The sequence below is a fragment of the Anoplophora glabripennis genome, unplaced genomic scaffold (genome assembly GCF_000390285.2).
Source record: "Anoplophora glabripennis isolate ALB-LARVAE unplaced genomic scaffold, Agla_2.0 scaffold9, whole genome shotgun sequence".
Lineage (NCBI taxonomy): Eukaryota > Metazoa > Arthropoda > Insecta > Coleoptera > Cerambycidae > Anoplophora > Anoplophora glabripennis.
Window position 1 is genome coordinate 208397 of NW_019416258.1, and position 14690 is coordinate 223086.

At 31.7% G+C, this 14690-nt stretch overlaps 1 protein-coding gene across 1 annotated transcript; it reads left to right on the forward strand.

The window, feature by feature from the left end:
• The first annotated feature begins 415 nt into the window (after window positions 1–415).
• Window positions 416–13539, forward strand: LOC108909642 (serine protease easter-like). Its single transcript, XM_018714033.1, has 6 exons — window positions 416–613; window positions 6537–6728; window positions 7400–7493; window positions 10295–10485; window positions 10697–10795; window positions 13203–13539. Exons 1-6 carry the CDS (start codon window positions 565–567, stop codon window positions 13523–13525), a joined length of 948 nt encoding a protein of 315 aa, XP_018569549.1. The 5' UTR covers window positions 416–564; the 3' UTR covers window positions 13526–13539.
• Window positions 13540–14690: the final 1151 nt, after the last annotated feature.

Here is a 14690-nt window from a genome sequence, read left to right on the forward strand (position 1 = left end):
TTATTATTATTATTATTAATAATTATATACTTACAAATTCTAGTTTTACAAATACCTACAAATATTGTATTACCTTCGTGAATTTGGCCTCCACTTTTTTAATAAGTTACTAATTTTGATTTACGAGGTTACAAATACTTACAAATGACTTAACTGATTTGTGAGGCTAACAAATTTTCGAATTTCTACAAATGTAAGGTTTCGAAAAGTTGACCTCCAAATTTGTTTTTCTCTATACTATATACTATAGGTTTGACAAATTTTAATTTTTGGCCTACACAAATAATTAGAATTAAATAATTAATTACTGATAAAACGAGTTTAAATTTGGCGTCAAAGGCGGGGTTAACATCACGGAAGAGATCTGCGATACAGCTAAAATAAATTGCAGTAATATACCCGCCGCAGCTTGAAACAAACGTAAAAACAGCGACAGTCTTAGCCCGAGGTATCTACCAATAATACTTGATATTCAAGAAACAACATTATACTGAAAGCTTTAAGCCGTTGTTATAAACATTCGTCAGTTTCGAAACTATAGTGAAGAGTGCACATGCGAATACAATGTGTGCATTTAATATTGTTCTATTACTCTTTATATTCGGATATGCAAGTGAGTTGATTGCTAAGTATGTTGTTATTATTTATGATACGCAATATTCTTTCAGATTTTAATATATCCTTGAAACGATAATTTCTATATTAAATTTACATCTTATATACGTGTGACATAATTATCACTAGTGATATTGTATATACATATACACTGTGTAGATAGAGTTTCCAATAGGAAAACTTTTATTATCATTAGATTTACAAGAAAATGGCATTCCTTATTCGAAAGTATAATTTCAAGTGACAAATATGTGATTACCGACTGTATTGCATTATTAGCATTTGTGTTAACTTCACATGGAAACAATTTAGGAAACTATTAAAATTAATGAACCATGAAATATGTACGTGAAATTGTACGATAGTGTTATCTGCTCAGTTAAAGTGTTTATTTTTTTTCATCGATACTTTTTTTGATCGAGAAAATGTAATTCTTTATAAAATATCAATGTTATTTAAATGTTGTTATACAGGGTGATTTTTAAGTTGGGTAAATCCTTCTACCGCCAAATAAAGCTAAGAAAAACAAATATTTTTTTCCTTTAACACTTTTTCGAAATATCAATATTAACGAAAGTACAGGGGGTTAAAATTTTGTTTAAAAAATTTAAAAATGAATTTTTTTATACAAAACCGCTTGTGATATGTTATTGAAATTTTACAGGCGTTGATAACTCCAAAGGTCGCATATTATTCGATAAGCAGAATATTTCTAAATCTATCAGTGGCGCACGTACCAACAGATAATTCAATATTTTATAAGAAAAAATGGTACGCTACTGTTTTTTCGAAACATAAAAATAATTTTGATTTCTTTGTTCAGTTCTGAAGAAGAAAGCTCTCTTGAGTTTTTTTCACACGACTCATAGTTTTCAAATAAAAAAAAGAAATAGTTTTATTCCACATTCAAAATCAAATGTAACTTTAATTCAAAATTACTTAAGTAGGTATGTTACGAAAATTTTACTAAACTTAATCTAACTGATATGCTCAAAATGAGCTCCATTTACTTCGACGCATAGTTCAGCTCGACGTAACCACTGTTCAGTCACCTCGCGAAGTAAAGAAACTGGTTTCCCCCTAATCGTAATAGCAGCCTCCTCTATGCGTCCAATCAATTCTTCCACTGTTTCCACAGGAATTTGGTACACTAAGTATTTCATGTAGCCCCACAAAAAAGTCACATGGAGTCAGATCTGGAGATCTCGGAGGCCACTCCACTGGACCACCTCGACCAATCCATTTATTTCGAAAAGTATTGTCCAAGAACAATCTTAGCTTTATTTGGCGGTAGAAGGATTTACCCAAGTTAAAAATCACCCTACACCACCAACTACCGCGGAAGATATGTAGCAGCGCATTACAGTAGCAATTCAAGATGTATATACCACTATTTTGGTGCAACAATATTAAAACAACAATTTTAACATTATTTTCGTCATTTAAATTAAGTGAACATAAGGATCGCTGCACCGACGACTCATTTTTTACAAATAAGTGTATGTATAGAAAGTGAAAAGTTTAACTGGAACAAATTAATAAATAAGGATTTGTCGCAGAATTCCTGAAACACGTCAATTTTTATTTTCAGTATTTTTACGAAGAGATTTGTTAATTTTTTTAATTATGTGGGAAGTTGCAGCAACCTCCAACATTTTTTTAATGGAAGGGTAGGTTGATTAATTTTTTATTTTAGAACTTTTTCAATTGCAAATACGATTACGTATTATTTTGTTACTTTTTATAAGCAACGTATCGGAAAATTAAAATAAGGAAAGGTTTACTGAAACTTCACTAATGTATACATTTTTTTCTTACTTGATAATCCATAATATCAACAACAGTTCCATACCTTATCACCTGCTCGACATTTTTTTGCCAATTTGAACTAAATGTGATTGATTTGTTAGAGTTGTGAGAAAAAAAGCGCCACTCTATTCAGAAAGCACTTTTTTGCTTTAAAAATTAAAAGAAAAACTAAAAATGTTTTATTTTTTATTTTTTTATAAAACTACATCTCAAAATGAACAAAATTAAAAAAAAATAAAATATGTCATATATAATCTTTGCTAAGATACAGATACTTCAAATTTTTTTACTCAAAATATTCAGATGTTCATATCTTTTTGAGGGATTAAAATAAAAATTTGAAAAAATTCATGAAAGCTATTAGGTACCAAAAAATGAGGAAATTTAAAAAAGAGAATTAGAAAACTTAAAACCAAAGTATCATTATTATATACAAAAATATTGCATTAAAAATAAAATTTTGAAATTAGATATTTTTAAATATAAAATACCTTATACCCCAGCAAATACTTTTTGCCGTTCAGTTATTTATGCTTACAGGATGTTTTTAAATAAAGTAGCAAATTTAATTAATAATTCATTAATTTAATTTTTTTCTTTAACATGGGGAATGCTAGACACACGAAACTTGGTATGAGCATCCTACTAATAAAGAAACAACTTTTCAATATTTTTGCGATCATTGGCGTATTTTATAAAGGAGTGAAACAGTCAACCCCATTGCAATATTTATTAGAAATTTTTTATATAAAGCAAATTATTTATTTAAAAATATTTATTGGGAAGACTGATGTATTTTTACCTGTTGTAATTTTTTGATAAAACCGATAGTTTTCTAGTAAAAAAAATTACATGCGTCATCATTCACTAAAGGGGTAATTTTGAAAATTTGTAAAAATAAAGTAGGAGATATCATAACAAATAAATTGTTATTTATCATATTAATAAATTGACACTTTCTGTAAACCAATAATTAGTACCAATTGATTAATTTATTATCAGAATGATTACGGCAAATAATATTTATACCAATGACGAATGCTCCAAGTGTTTTTCGAATCCAGAAAAAATAGTAACGCTGCAGTAAGATTATACCACCAAAGATATCCAAACCGACCGATTCCTCATAGACAAACATTGGCCTCGGTGGAAAGAAAGCTTCGCGAAACTGGTAAAATTCAGCCCAATTGTGAAGGTGCCGGAAGAAGGCGTAATATCCGAACTGTTAAAACTGAGGAAGCTATACTGGAACATCTAGAACAAGACTGTGGTACAAGTACAAGACAGGTGTCCAGGCAACTGCAAGTTTATCACAGTCTTGAGTGGAATGTAGCTAGGGTTACCAGATCTATTTCATAACAGACCAGGAGTAATTGATGCCTAGAAAAAAAAGGAAATCTGAGAGTAAAAATCTACTTCTTCTCTACTTCGTGACAGAATAATTGATGTCTAAAAAAAAAACAGGAAATGTAGATAAGAAATAACGATTTTTCCAGGAAGCCCGGAGAAATGACATGTTAACCCCTTTTCACCATCAACCCGCGCAAGAATTGAATGACCCTGATTTACCTAACCGCCTGGATTTTTGTCAATGGTACATTAATATTTCCAGGCATGACTTAAATTTCCTAATGAATATACTTTTCACCGATGAAGCAAATTTTCCTAGAGTAGGTGCAGTAAACCTTCATAATGTTCATTCATGGTCGGAAGAAAATACTCATGAAATATTTGTTTCAAGATGTCGACATAATTTCAGTTTAAACGTTTGAATGGGAATCGTAGGAAATACTATAGTAAGTCCTTTTTTCTTCCACATAGGCTTAGAGCGGCCGAGTATCTTAGATTTTTGAACGAAAATCTTCCAACATTACTTGAAGATGTACCCCTCGCTACACGTCAGGTGATGTGGTATATGCACGATGGGACGCCTGCACATAGTACACTTGCCGTTAGAGAATGGTTAAATTTAAATTACCCGAATCGCTGAATTGGTCATGTTCGTGATGTTCCTGTTTCTTGGCCTGCACGTTCACCTGATCTATCGCTTATGGATTTCTTTTTGTGGGGACACATAAAAAGCATTGTTTATGCCACTCCTGTTGCCTCCTTATAAAAATTTCAGGCAGCAGACGATCTGCGCAATAACCAAGAACTGTTTGTGCGAGTGCGTTATAATTTCAACAGACGTATTAGGTTATGCTTGCAGCAATATATATTTATTTATTTATTTATTTATTTTGCACTTCTTGTTTTTCGTTTGTATTAAATTTTATTTCAAATAAATAACTTTCCCATAGTCATAAGTTATCAAACATTTTTCATTAATTAATAGGAAATTATTCTTAATATTATTATTAAATTACCAGCATTATCACCTCCTCTAAGAGGGTATATCGCCTCAGGGGTGCAACTTTCATATAAGGTAATTTTACTTCAATCCTCTTATTTTTGGCTCTACATTCACTGGTACCATTTTTGCTACTTCATTTAAAAACACCCTGTATATTCGCAAGCGACTTAATTTCGAACAAGCCGCCATTGTAAAAACAATTTTTTAGTCACACAAAATAATTTTTGTAAAGGATTTAATTTAAAATACTATGTACTATGCAAATACACAATATTTTTGTCAGTGTCTAATCATGTTTTTTATATCTAACTACCTTTTTCAATGTTCCATTTTCTGGGTTATGAGATAAAGATTGTACATTTAAAGAAACCTTTTACTTATTAATTTCTTTCTTTTCTACGTTATCTGTGAATCTTTAGAAATAGTGGTACTTTGGTTTTAACAGTTTTTTATATTTGTATTTAACACCCTGTATTCATGACAATAATGCCTTTCTTAAATCTAAGGTCAATATTGATACATTCTGTATGGTTATCATGTATTAAGCGTCTGAAATTGCAGTTACAAAACAGTCAAGTGATTGATAAAGAGTAACAGTCTATTGTAAATCACCAAAAAAAAAAGTTATCTCTCTTATGAACCTCATCCATGGATGCACAGTATATTAATAATGTTATATAAATATTAGTGTAGTATGTATATTCTAGTGGACTACTACAGAACTACAAAAAAAAATGTTTATGAATTATATTTCTTATATTGTAAGAATATGTAAATAACAGATACAGAGTCATTAGTTTTAGTCATTAGTCCTCTACGTATTTTATAAAATTTACATTCACAATCATAAACAAAATCAAGCCATCAATTTTCCGAAAGTAAACCTCCTTGACTGAAAAACATTACATAAGTACAAATAGGCATTTTTTGAAGAACGATGACGTATTCACAAATCCACGACAATATAATTAGTAGAACTTTATCACATGTCCTGGATTAGGATATCCTATCACAGAGACATCGAAAACAATGAAAGATACAGGGTGGCAGAAATTGGAAAATAATTGCTCCATAAGGCGACCATTGAAATGGCGTAAACATAGATATATTCTCTAGTTACTGATATACGGGATGAGTTTATATGAGAGATATCTACTTGTTTATTTATTTGTTTACGACGAACACGCTATGACTAGCTGACGAAAACCCCGAACTCTAGTCACGAGCCTTCAATTATTCTGTTTATTTCACGAATATATAAAAGAGAACCAGAATAAATGAGATTAAGCCGGAACAATTCGGAATAAACCCCAATAAGTCAGAACAAGTCGGAGTAAACCCCAATAAGTCAGAATAAGTCGGAATAAACCGGAATATTTCGGAATAAACCGGAATAAGTTGGAATAAACCGGAATAAGTCGGAATAAACTGGATTATGAACGGAATAAGGCGGAATAAATGAAAATATTCCAGTAAAATGGAATCAGAGTACATTTTAGAGTCTACCCCTCGGGTATAGAATTTGTTACTTAATTATTTTCATTACATGCATGTTTACATTGTATACACCCAACTCATTGTCACGTTCTATACAGGGGCACAACAAAATTGTACTACAGCAGACAACAAAAGTGGCCCTACAATGATAGACTTCCTGAATAAATCCCCGAAAGCATTTTCCAACGAAGTAAAAATATTGCTAAACAGATAAGTCTGCACCTACGAGGACGAAGCTAAGCAAAAATTTGTTGTCCTTCAGATCCTATTGATATCAATGACAAGGATAATAAAGAAGTCCTTCCACCTCCACCACCAGATGTTCTGAATCATGAAAATCTTAAGCTGCTGCCGGAGGAGTGCGGTCAGATCAATTACGATAGTAAAATTCGAGACGGTACTGAAGCAGGTTTGAGAGAATTTCCTTGGATGGCACTTTTGGCGTATAACACAGGTACCTACTATTTTTTTTTCTTTAAACAGTACTGACCGAATTGATTAAGATCATTAGTTATTTAGTACCTAATATGTATCGAACTATTCAGGGTCTTTGCTAAGTACAGGGTGATTCACTATATTTTGACCACCCCTTTAACTTTTTTATATATGCATTTTGGACTATATCCGATAGGTATGTCAAAATATATTACAACTAAATCTAAATCCTCACGTAAATGCCTGAAAAGGGGACAGTTACAAAATGTCTTATTTTCTTAATAAAAAAACCTTCATTTCGTTTTTTAATATTATCTCGCTTATTGTTAGAGGTGGACCCAAGAAACCCTACATCTCTATGCTCGACAGGGAACGTTCTATCCAAATATGCAAACATATACGGGGTGTTCGGTTTATATGAACAAAGTTAGCATCCGCGGCCATTTTGTTTGGACTTCATTTGTTTTTCTACTATCATTTTCGAAACTTCATAAAAAATCGTGCAACTTTTATATTTCACATTTTTTTATAACTCTTAAAACAAAAAAGTTAATGTGGGGTCAAAATATACTGAATCACTCTGTATATAGTACAAATATTATTTGGGTATTGATTATCTATATAAAAAAATGCGTTGCTTAGTGATGTATGACACTAAATCATAAATTATTATTACTATAATGTTTTCAGAATATGGTCGCCAGTTTATATGTGGTGGAAGCATAATAAATGAAAATTATATCTTAACAGCAGCCCATTGCGTAGTGAAGACTGAATATCCACTGTAGGTACAATGCAATGCTACTAAGTACAAATAGTTAATAGTAAATTATTTACTAAAAATGCATAGTATCATGTATAGTAAGTAAATTATCATTTTCACTGCCAAAACTGCCACAAAATGTTTGCTAAAGTATGTTATTAACATTTAAATTTTTATTTATGTATACAGGGTGTTTATTAATTGAATGCCGATACTTAAGAAAGAGTGTGAATCCTTGGGTCATTTTAAGAAAAAAACTTAATATCAACATATGTCCTAAACCTCTTAATTTTTGAGCTACAGGGTGTTACAGTTTTAAGAAAAAATTTACTTTTTTATTATAATTTTCTTATCACTCCAGATATTTTTACGAAATTTTGTACACACCTATTAATCATTAAGGAGCATTGTTTGATGTAAAAAATGTTTCAAAATCTTTGTCATTGACGTCCGTACGAGGATTGAACTAAACATTTTTGAAGAAAAAAATGGTACGTCACTGCTTTTTCTAAAAACTAAAATTATTTTTAAAATCTCCATTTATTTTACAGCAAAATCGGTCCCTAGACTTACTCTCGTACGAAGCAACCATTTGCACATAAAAAAATGAAAACCGAAAACAGTTTTTTCCCCAAGTTCATTGAGACTGCTTTTGATATTTTGTTGCCATTTTGTAGACACCCACCATGCGTGGAAATACTTTTTGTGGGGCAAAAATTTATTTTCTACTTTCACAAATGACATTCTCATAGGCATAATATTAAATGTTTGGATAGAAAAAACGGTAAGCTCATTAAATGCCCCCTTAAAGCAAATGAAATAAAAATTAGTAGTGTCATAATGTATTTATTATGTATTTACAGCAGATGTTGAAAATGTCCTCCACCCACACTTATGCAAGCATCTACTCTTCTTCGCATAGACTGACGTACATTTTTAAAAAATTCCTGGGGTGTCTCTTATGGTTTGGTAGCATACTATTATACGATTTCGTAACTCTTCTTCGGTTTGAATCGGCACTGCGTACACCAAGCCTTTCAGATGACCCCAGAAAAAGTAGTCTAAACTATTAAGGTCGGGAGATCTGGGCGGCCATGACTGCGTTCCTCCGCGGCCTATCCACCGATCGCGATAGTTGTGATTTAAAAATTCACACACCCGTAAGCTAAAATATGGAGGCGCACCATCGTGCATTAGCCACATCTGGTTTCTTAATGAAAGAGGAAGGTCTTCAAGCATTGGCGGCAGATCTTCTTCAAGAAAGTGTAAATACGATTGTCCATCTAATCTTCTTGGGAGAAAAAATGGGCCTATCAAATAATCGTCAATAATACCAACCCAAACATTTATTGAAAACTGTTCTTGATGATTTGATTCAACAATTACAAAAGGGTTTTCATCCGGCTACAAATGGTTATTATCGAAATTTCGTATTGAGTTTCGAGAAAAACTAGCTTCATCGGTAAAAAGAATGTACCTGTCAAATAACGGAGCAGTTTTTGAAGAAACCACTCACAGAAATTAATGCGCAACGGGAAATCTCTAGGGAGTAATGCCTGGACTCTTTCAATGTGATATGGATATAACAAATTTTCGATAAGAATTTTCCAAACAAGTACGTGTGAAACATTAAATGTTGACGCGATTTTCCTCGTGCTAGTTTCGGGGTTCTCCTCAATTTTATGTAAAATTCCTTCTTCAAATTCCGGTGATCTTACTGTTTATAAAATTTACCATTTTTTATGAGATTTTACTTCCTACTCTAATAATTTTTTAATAATGAAAAATCAATGTTAACGTTATTGCGAAAAGAAGCGTAAAAAATTATGACACTTTACCCAGCCTACTATTTTTATTTCATTTGCTTTAAGGGGGCAATTAATGAGCTTACCGTTTTTTCTATCCAAACGTTTAATATAAAACTTGTTTATTTGGTATGGCTGGATTCAGTTTTCTAAAAGCTTTTCAACGAACCCCTCATGCCTTATGTTTCCATTTGAAAAAAAAATAGGGATAGCTGGGTGTTAGGGGGTTGAAGAAAAATTAATTATTATATAACCGAAAGATGGGAAAAAATCAAAATCAGTTAACGTGTTTCGGCGTTTTAAAAAAAAATTAACCCATTCAAAAGATATGAATTTTATTCCGTACTTCTGGCCATCCCTGTATATGTTCCATAATTAGATTTCTGGTGTCAAAGAACATTGTCTCAATTCATTTGATTTTTTTATAGAAATTATGAATTTGTTTGAAATATGCTAATACTTTTAAAATAAAGTAATACATTTTGCATGGCTTTGAATATGCTTTACTCAATTCTAAACCACAAAGAACTGATTTTACAGGCGAATGCACCTGTTTAACTATCTCTAAGTTGGAAAGGAAAATAAAACAAAACATTGTTATGTCCTTGTTAGGATATAACTAGAATCTATAAAAAAAAAATAATGTTTTGTCAGAGTAAACATAATGCAAAGCGAACGTATTTATACGCCTCTTGTTTTATTATCTGGTATTATCCTTAACACAGGTAATCATTCTATTAAATCTATGCACTTTACCAATAAATATTGAATGGGAATCATTAAAAAAATTAATAGCTTGTTAAGATTTTTGAAAACTAGTGACAAAATGCAAAAATTAAAAAAGAACTTTTTATAATGTAACAAGTTGATTTTGACATATTTTTATTTATGGTAATTTCTTCTTATTACTAAAATGAAAGTATTTTATTGCAATATTATAAACTACTAAAAACTTCCTCACTCAAACTGTTTCAATTGTACTTTCATTACATACGAAATTTTTGTTCTATTTTACAGTGTAGGAGTACGAGTTGGGGAATACAGTATTTTATCAGAAAAGGACTGTGAAGAAAAGCAACCAAACGATTGCCTTCCACCCCCTAAAGATCTAACTGTGGAGAAAGTTATAATTCATCCCGATTATAGCACAAGTACTTACGCCAATGACATTGCATTGTTACGGGTATCCAAAATTAATTTAGAATCAGGTATAATTTATGTATTTAATTACTATAGATTAATGTCTGTATTCTTATACTACGAACAGTGAATGTTTAAATAATAAATGCCATAAAATTTCACCAGAAATATTAGATACTAATACTTTGAATTGAATAGCCGATACTATTGGAAACAGGGCTAAAAAATTTTTCTATAAAGACAGTCTCCGCCTTTGCTCAATAATAAAATTCCTTTCAGATAGCATTCAAGCTGTATGTTTGCCAGTATATAAAGAAGTTATATCCCAAGACTACATAATGGGAACTGTTACTGGCTGGGGATTTACTGACCCTTATGGTAAGCGTTCACTTTAAGAATTAATATAAAAGTACGACTATAAAAAATTATTACAATGGCTTTATTAAGTAAAGACTAAAGTAATAGTATGTAATAATAGTTATTTACACCATAAAAGAGGTAAGTATCATTCACCAGTCGAGGACGATTTTGCGCCCGAGCGGAGCGAGGACTGGCAATAGAAACTGGTAAATTATACTTAACTGCTGCGTGGTGTATAACATTTTATCTGCTCCCACAGTTCTTTATGGTTTATGAAATAAAGATTAGGTTTCATTTTTTACATTCCTTAATCAATTCAATTTGACATTATTCGAAATCTTGCAAAGTCGCCTTGGTTGTTTGGATTTTGTAGTTTCTAAGGTGTTTATAAACAAAACTACATAAAAGTTGCATTTTTGCTGGTTTTGAATTATTATTTCTAAATGAGTGATTTTCAAATAGAAGGTGCGAATTTTTATTGACCGAGAAGTCGAAAATGCGCTACGGACAAGCATATAGAAATTTCAAACAATGGTGCTAGAATAAAAATACTGGTGTTTTCGAAATGTCACTGCTAGCATATTTCATGGAGAAGTCAAGAACTTTAAAGTCACCGGCGAGTTTGTGGAGTGAATACTAAGTGATTAAGTCAACTATTTTCATAGAGGAGAAACGTGTATATATCAAAATATCTCAAGCTAAGAGCACTTTTGAAACATAAGAATGACGGCTATACACCTAAAAAGTTGAACGTTTTTAGAAGTCAACGATTTTGTCGTTCAAGCACCCGATAACACATATTTGCTAATGAAGGTAGTGGCGGTCTTGCAAGAGCATGCCGTTCTGATGAGTTATGCAAACTTACTTTGGACAACGTCAATTTAAAAAATTTCGATGACATTGTAATTACAATTCTAGATTCTAAAAACGGTATGTCACGTACGTTTACAATTAGGTCTCGTCTCGGTTCTGTTTCTCACCTAGAAATTCTCAAGAAATACATCAAAATTAGATTGGAAATTAAAACTGAAATTTCACGCTATTTTTATGCGCCGTCAAGCAGGTAGATGTTACAACCAACCAGTCGGCAAGAATACACTTTCTATGATTCCTAATAAGATTGCACGGTTTTTGAAACTAGAACATCCTGAAACATATACAAGCCATTCATTTCGAAGAACATCGATAACGTTACTGGCTAATACAGGAGTTGATGTATTAGCAATCAAAAGACATGGTGGGTGGAAATCAGCCACAATTGCAGAAAGTTTTGTTGCTGATAATGTTGAGTCTCCGGTGACTGAAATGGAGCAGTCAAATCATTTTGAGAAATGAAAAATGTGACAATTAGTAAACGCGAGGGGAATAATTATCCAGATTTTATAAATGTTATTAAAATGTAATAACGGTACAATTACTATAAATATTCATGCATAATAATTAATAAAATGTAATGTTCATCAAAATATTTCTATTTATTTGTTCATAAAATATGCATTTATAACTCGAAATCGCTTTACTTAGTGGGAGCAGATAAAAGTTGTTCTTTTAAAATGGATAGTTCATACCTTCATATGGTTGATATTTTAACTACAAAACAATTTTTCTAGTGCTTCTGTTCGGTTCATCATCAATTAAATTCAATACTGATTCTTCCAAAGCCGGTGTTTCGTGATTGTGACCACAGTCGTAAGATCTTTTCTTGAAAGTTTCACGTAGTTGTTCATGACGTTGTAAATGTAAAAATTACTATATTGATGAGGGAAAAAGTTACTTTTAAGCATGATTACATCAACGGAAAGGGTAGATTAAAACACAACCCAGTAAATTCTTTTCGATAATAAGAAAAGCGTCTGAGAGTTGACTTAAGAAAAAAGAAACTAAATTATTATTTCTCTGTTTGAAGGGCTACCTTAATTTTCAACGAGGATCACCTCTTAATTTTTTATGCTCGTACCATAACAACTACACCTTTCCGAGAAACATTAGGAATTAACTTGAATATAAACCAGTCTTCTCCGTTGTGGTATTTCCACGTAAATCCAAACAAGAGTTTTTTATCCCAACAATTTTCAGATCCAGATTGTGTTATAGTTATTCTTTTTCCTTTGTTTGATGGAGCCTTTGTTTTACATTGATCACTCTCATCTATTTATTATCCCATCGAAAATATTTTCTTAGTAAACTGGTTCCCAGAAAGAGATTATTTCAAATACAATACCTATATAGGCAATAACTTGTGATGGATGATTTCTGTGATAGACGTTAATTGAACTCAAGTCGACGCAATTAGTCATTCTCTTAAATCTACGAATGTACGTTAACACTGTTTAATTTTAAAATTAAGTATAATGATAAAACCAGCCCCCAAAATATGCTTATATTTATAAAGAATTTTTTGATATCTTCTTTAACATATACTTAGGTATCAACGTCGTCGACAAACTACAAAAGGTGTTCTTAAAGAAGCGCGACATAGGGGTCTGCACCGATGCTTACAAGGTCCAATCCGAGATCAAGTTGTCCTACAAACAGATCTGCGTGGGCGGTGAGGGAATTAAGGGTTCATGTGGAGGCGACAGCGGAGGTCCTTTCCATGTGCCAGCTCATTTCAACGACGACGACAGGTACGTTCAACGCGGCATCGTCTCCATAGGTCATCGGTTTTGTGGGACAGATGGATTCCCAGGAATATACACGAAGGTTACCTATTATGCCAAGTGGATTTTGGACAGTATTAAACCTTAATTGTATTTAAAAAAGTGATGTTATTGTTTACAATCGATTTTATAAAAAATAATAAAATTTTTGAATGTTCAAATATGTTTTCTTGGATTTGATAAAGTCGAAAGTCTAAATTTTTCAATATAATGACAAGTATATTCTGCTTAATGTAAAATTTTACGCAAAAACAACCCTGGCTGGTTATTTTGGCGAAAAGGTGTGTCGGGAACTACAGGATGAGGTCAATGAGGAATTGGAAATACATAATTAAATATTACAAAGACTCAAACTTAAATCCCATCACAATCTTGTACGAATGATTTAAATTTTATTTTGTTTATTGATACACTATTTTCCAGGTGTAAAACCCATCTACATAACAGAAGGGTAAAGAGAAAAAAATAAAATGCAGGAAAATTATTGAAAAACGTTAATGGATAAAAGTATAGTACGCGCTTAAAAACTGTTTTGTCATTAATATAAAAAAGGGAGTATACAATCAGCTAAAACATAATGATTTTAATTTAAATATTGTATTTGTACGTGGAGTAGAAACATGAAAAGTGTTACCCTCTCTTGAATTGGCTCGTGGAACGTAAAAATTGAGTTGGTGCAAAAGATCCGGGCAGGCAATTTATGTATTCAAAATTTTAAAGAATTGCACACAGTGACAGTGACTCCTGAAATCGAGACTATTCAACGAATGTCGTTTCAACAATTTAGATAATGAAAAACCAAAAGGTAGAAAGACCCCATCTATTTTAAAATTAAGAAATTTAATGTACTTTCTTGTACTGCTTCGATATTTTGTATAAATGATTTATAGTGGTGAGACCAAACTGGTTCAGCATATTCGAGGCTAGATCGGACAAAATAATAATACAAAGTTTTAGCGCTGAAATTATAAACAAATATTATTTTTGAATGTTTTAAAGCGCAAGACATTACGGCACTTCTGAGCATTCATAGAAAGTCTATTCAATTGGAACCAGTTATAAGTTTGATTCAAATTATTTTTATTTAAAGATGTGTATACAATTAAAAAAAAAAACAGCATAGAGAAGGTATTTAATATCTAAACAATTCATTATATAATTGATACAAAAGTTGAATAATGAGGCCCAAGATCAGATCCTTGTGGGACTTCAGATATGGCCAAGTGATCCACAGACTTACCTATCTAACTACT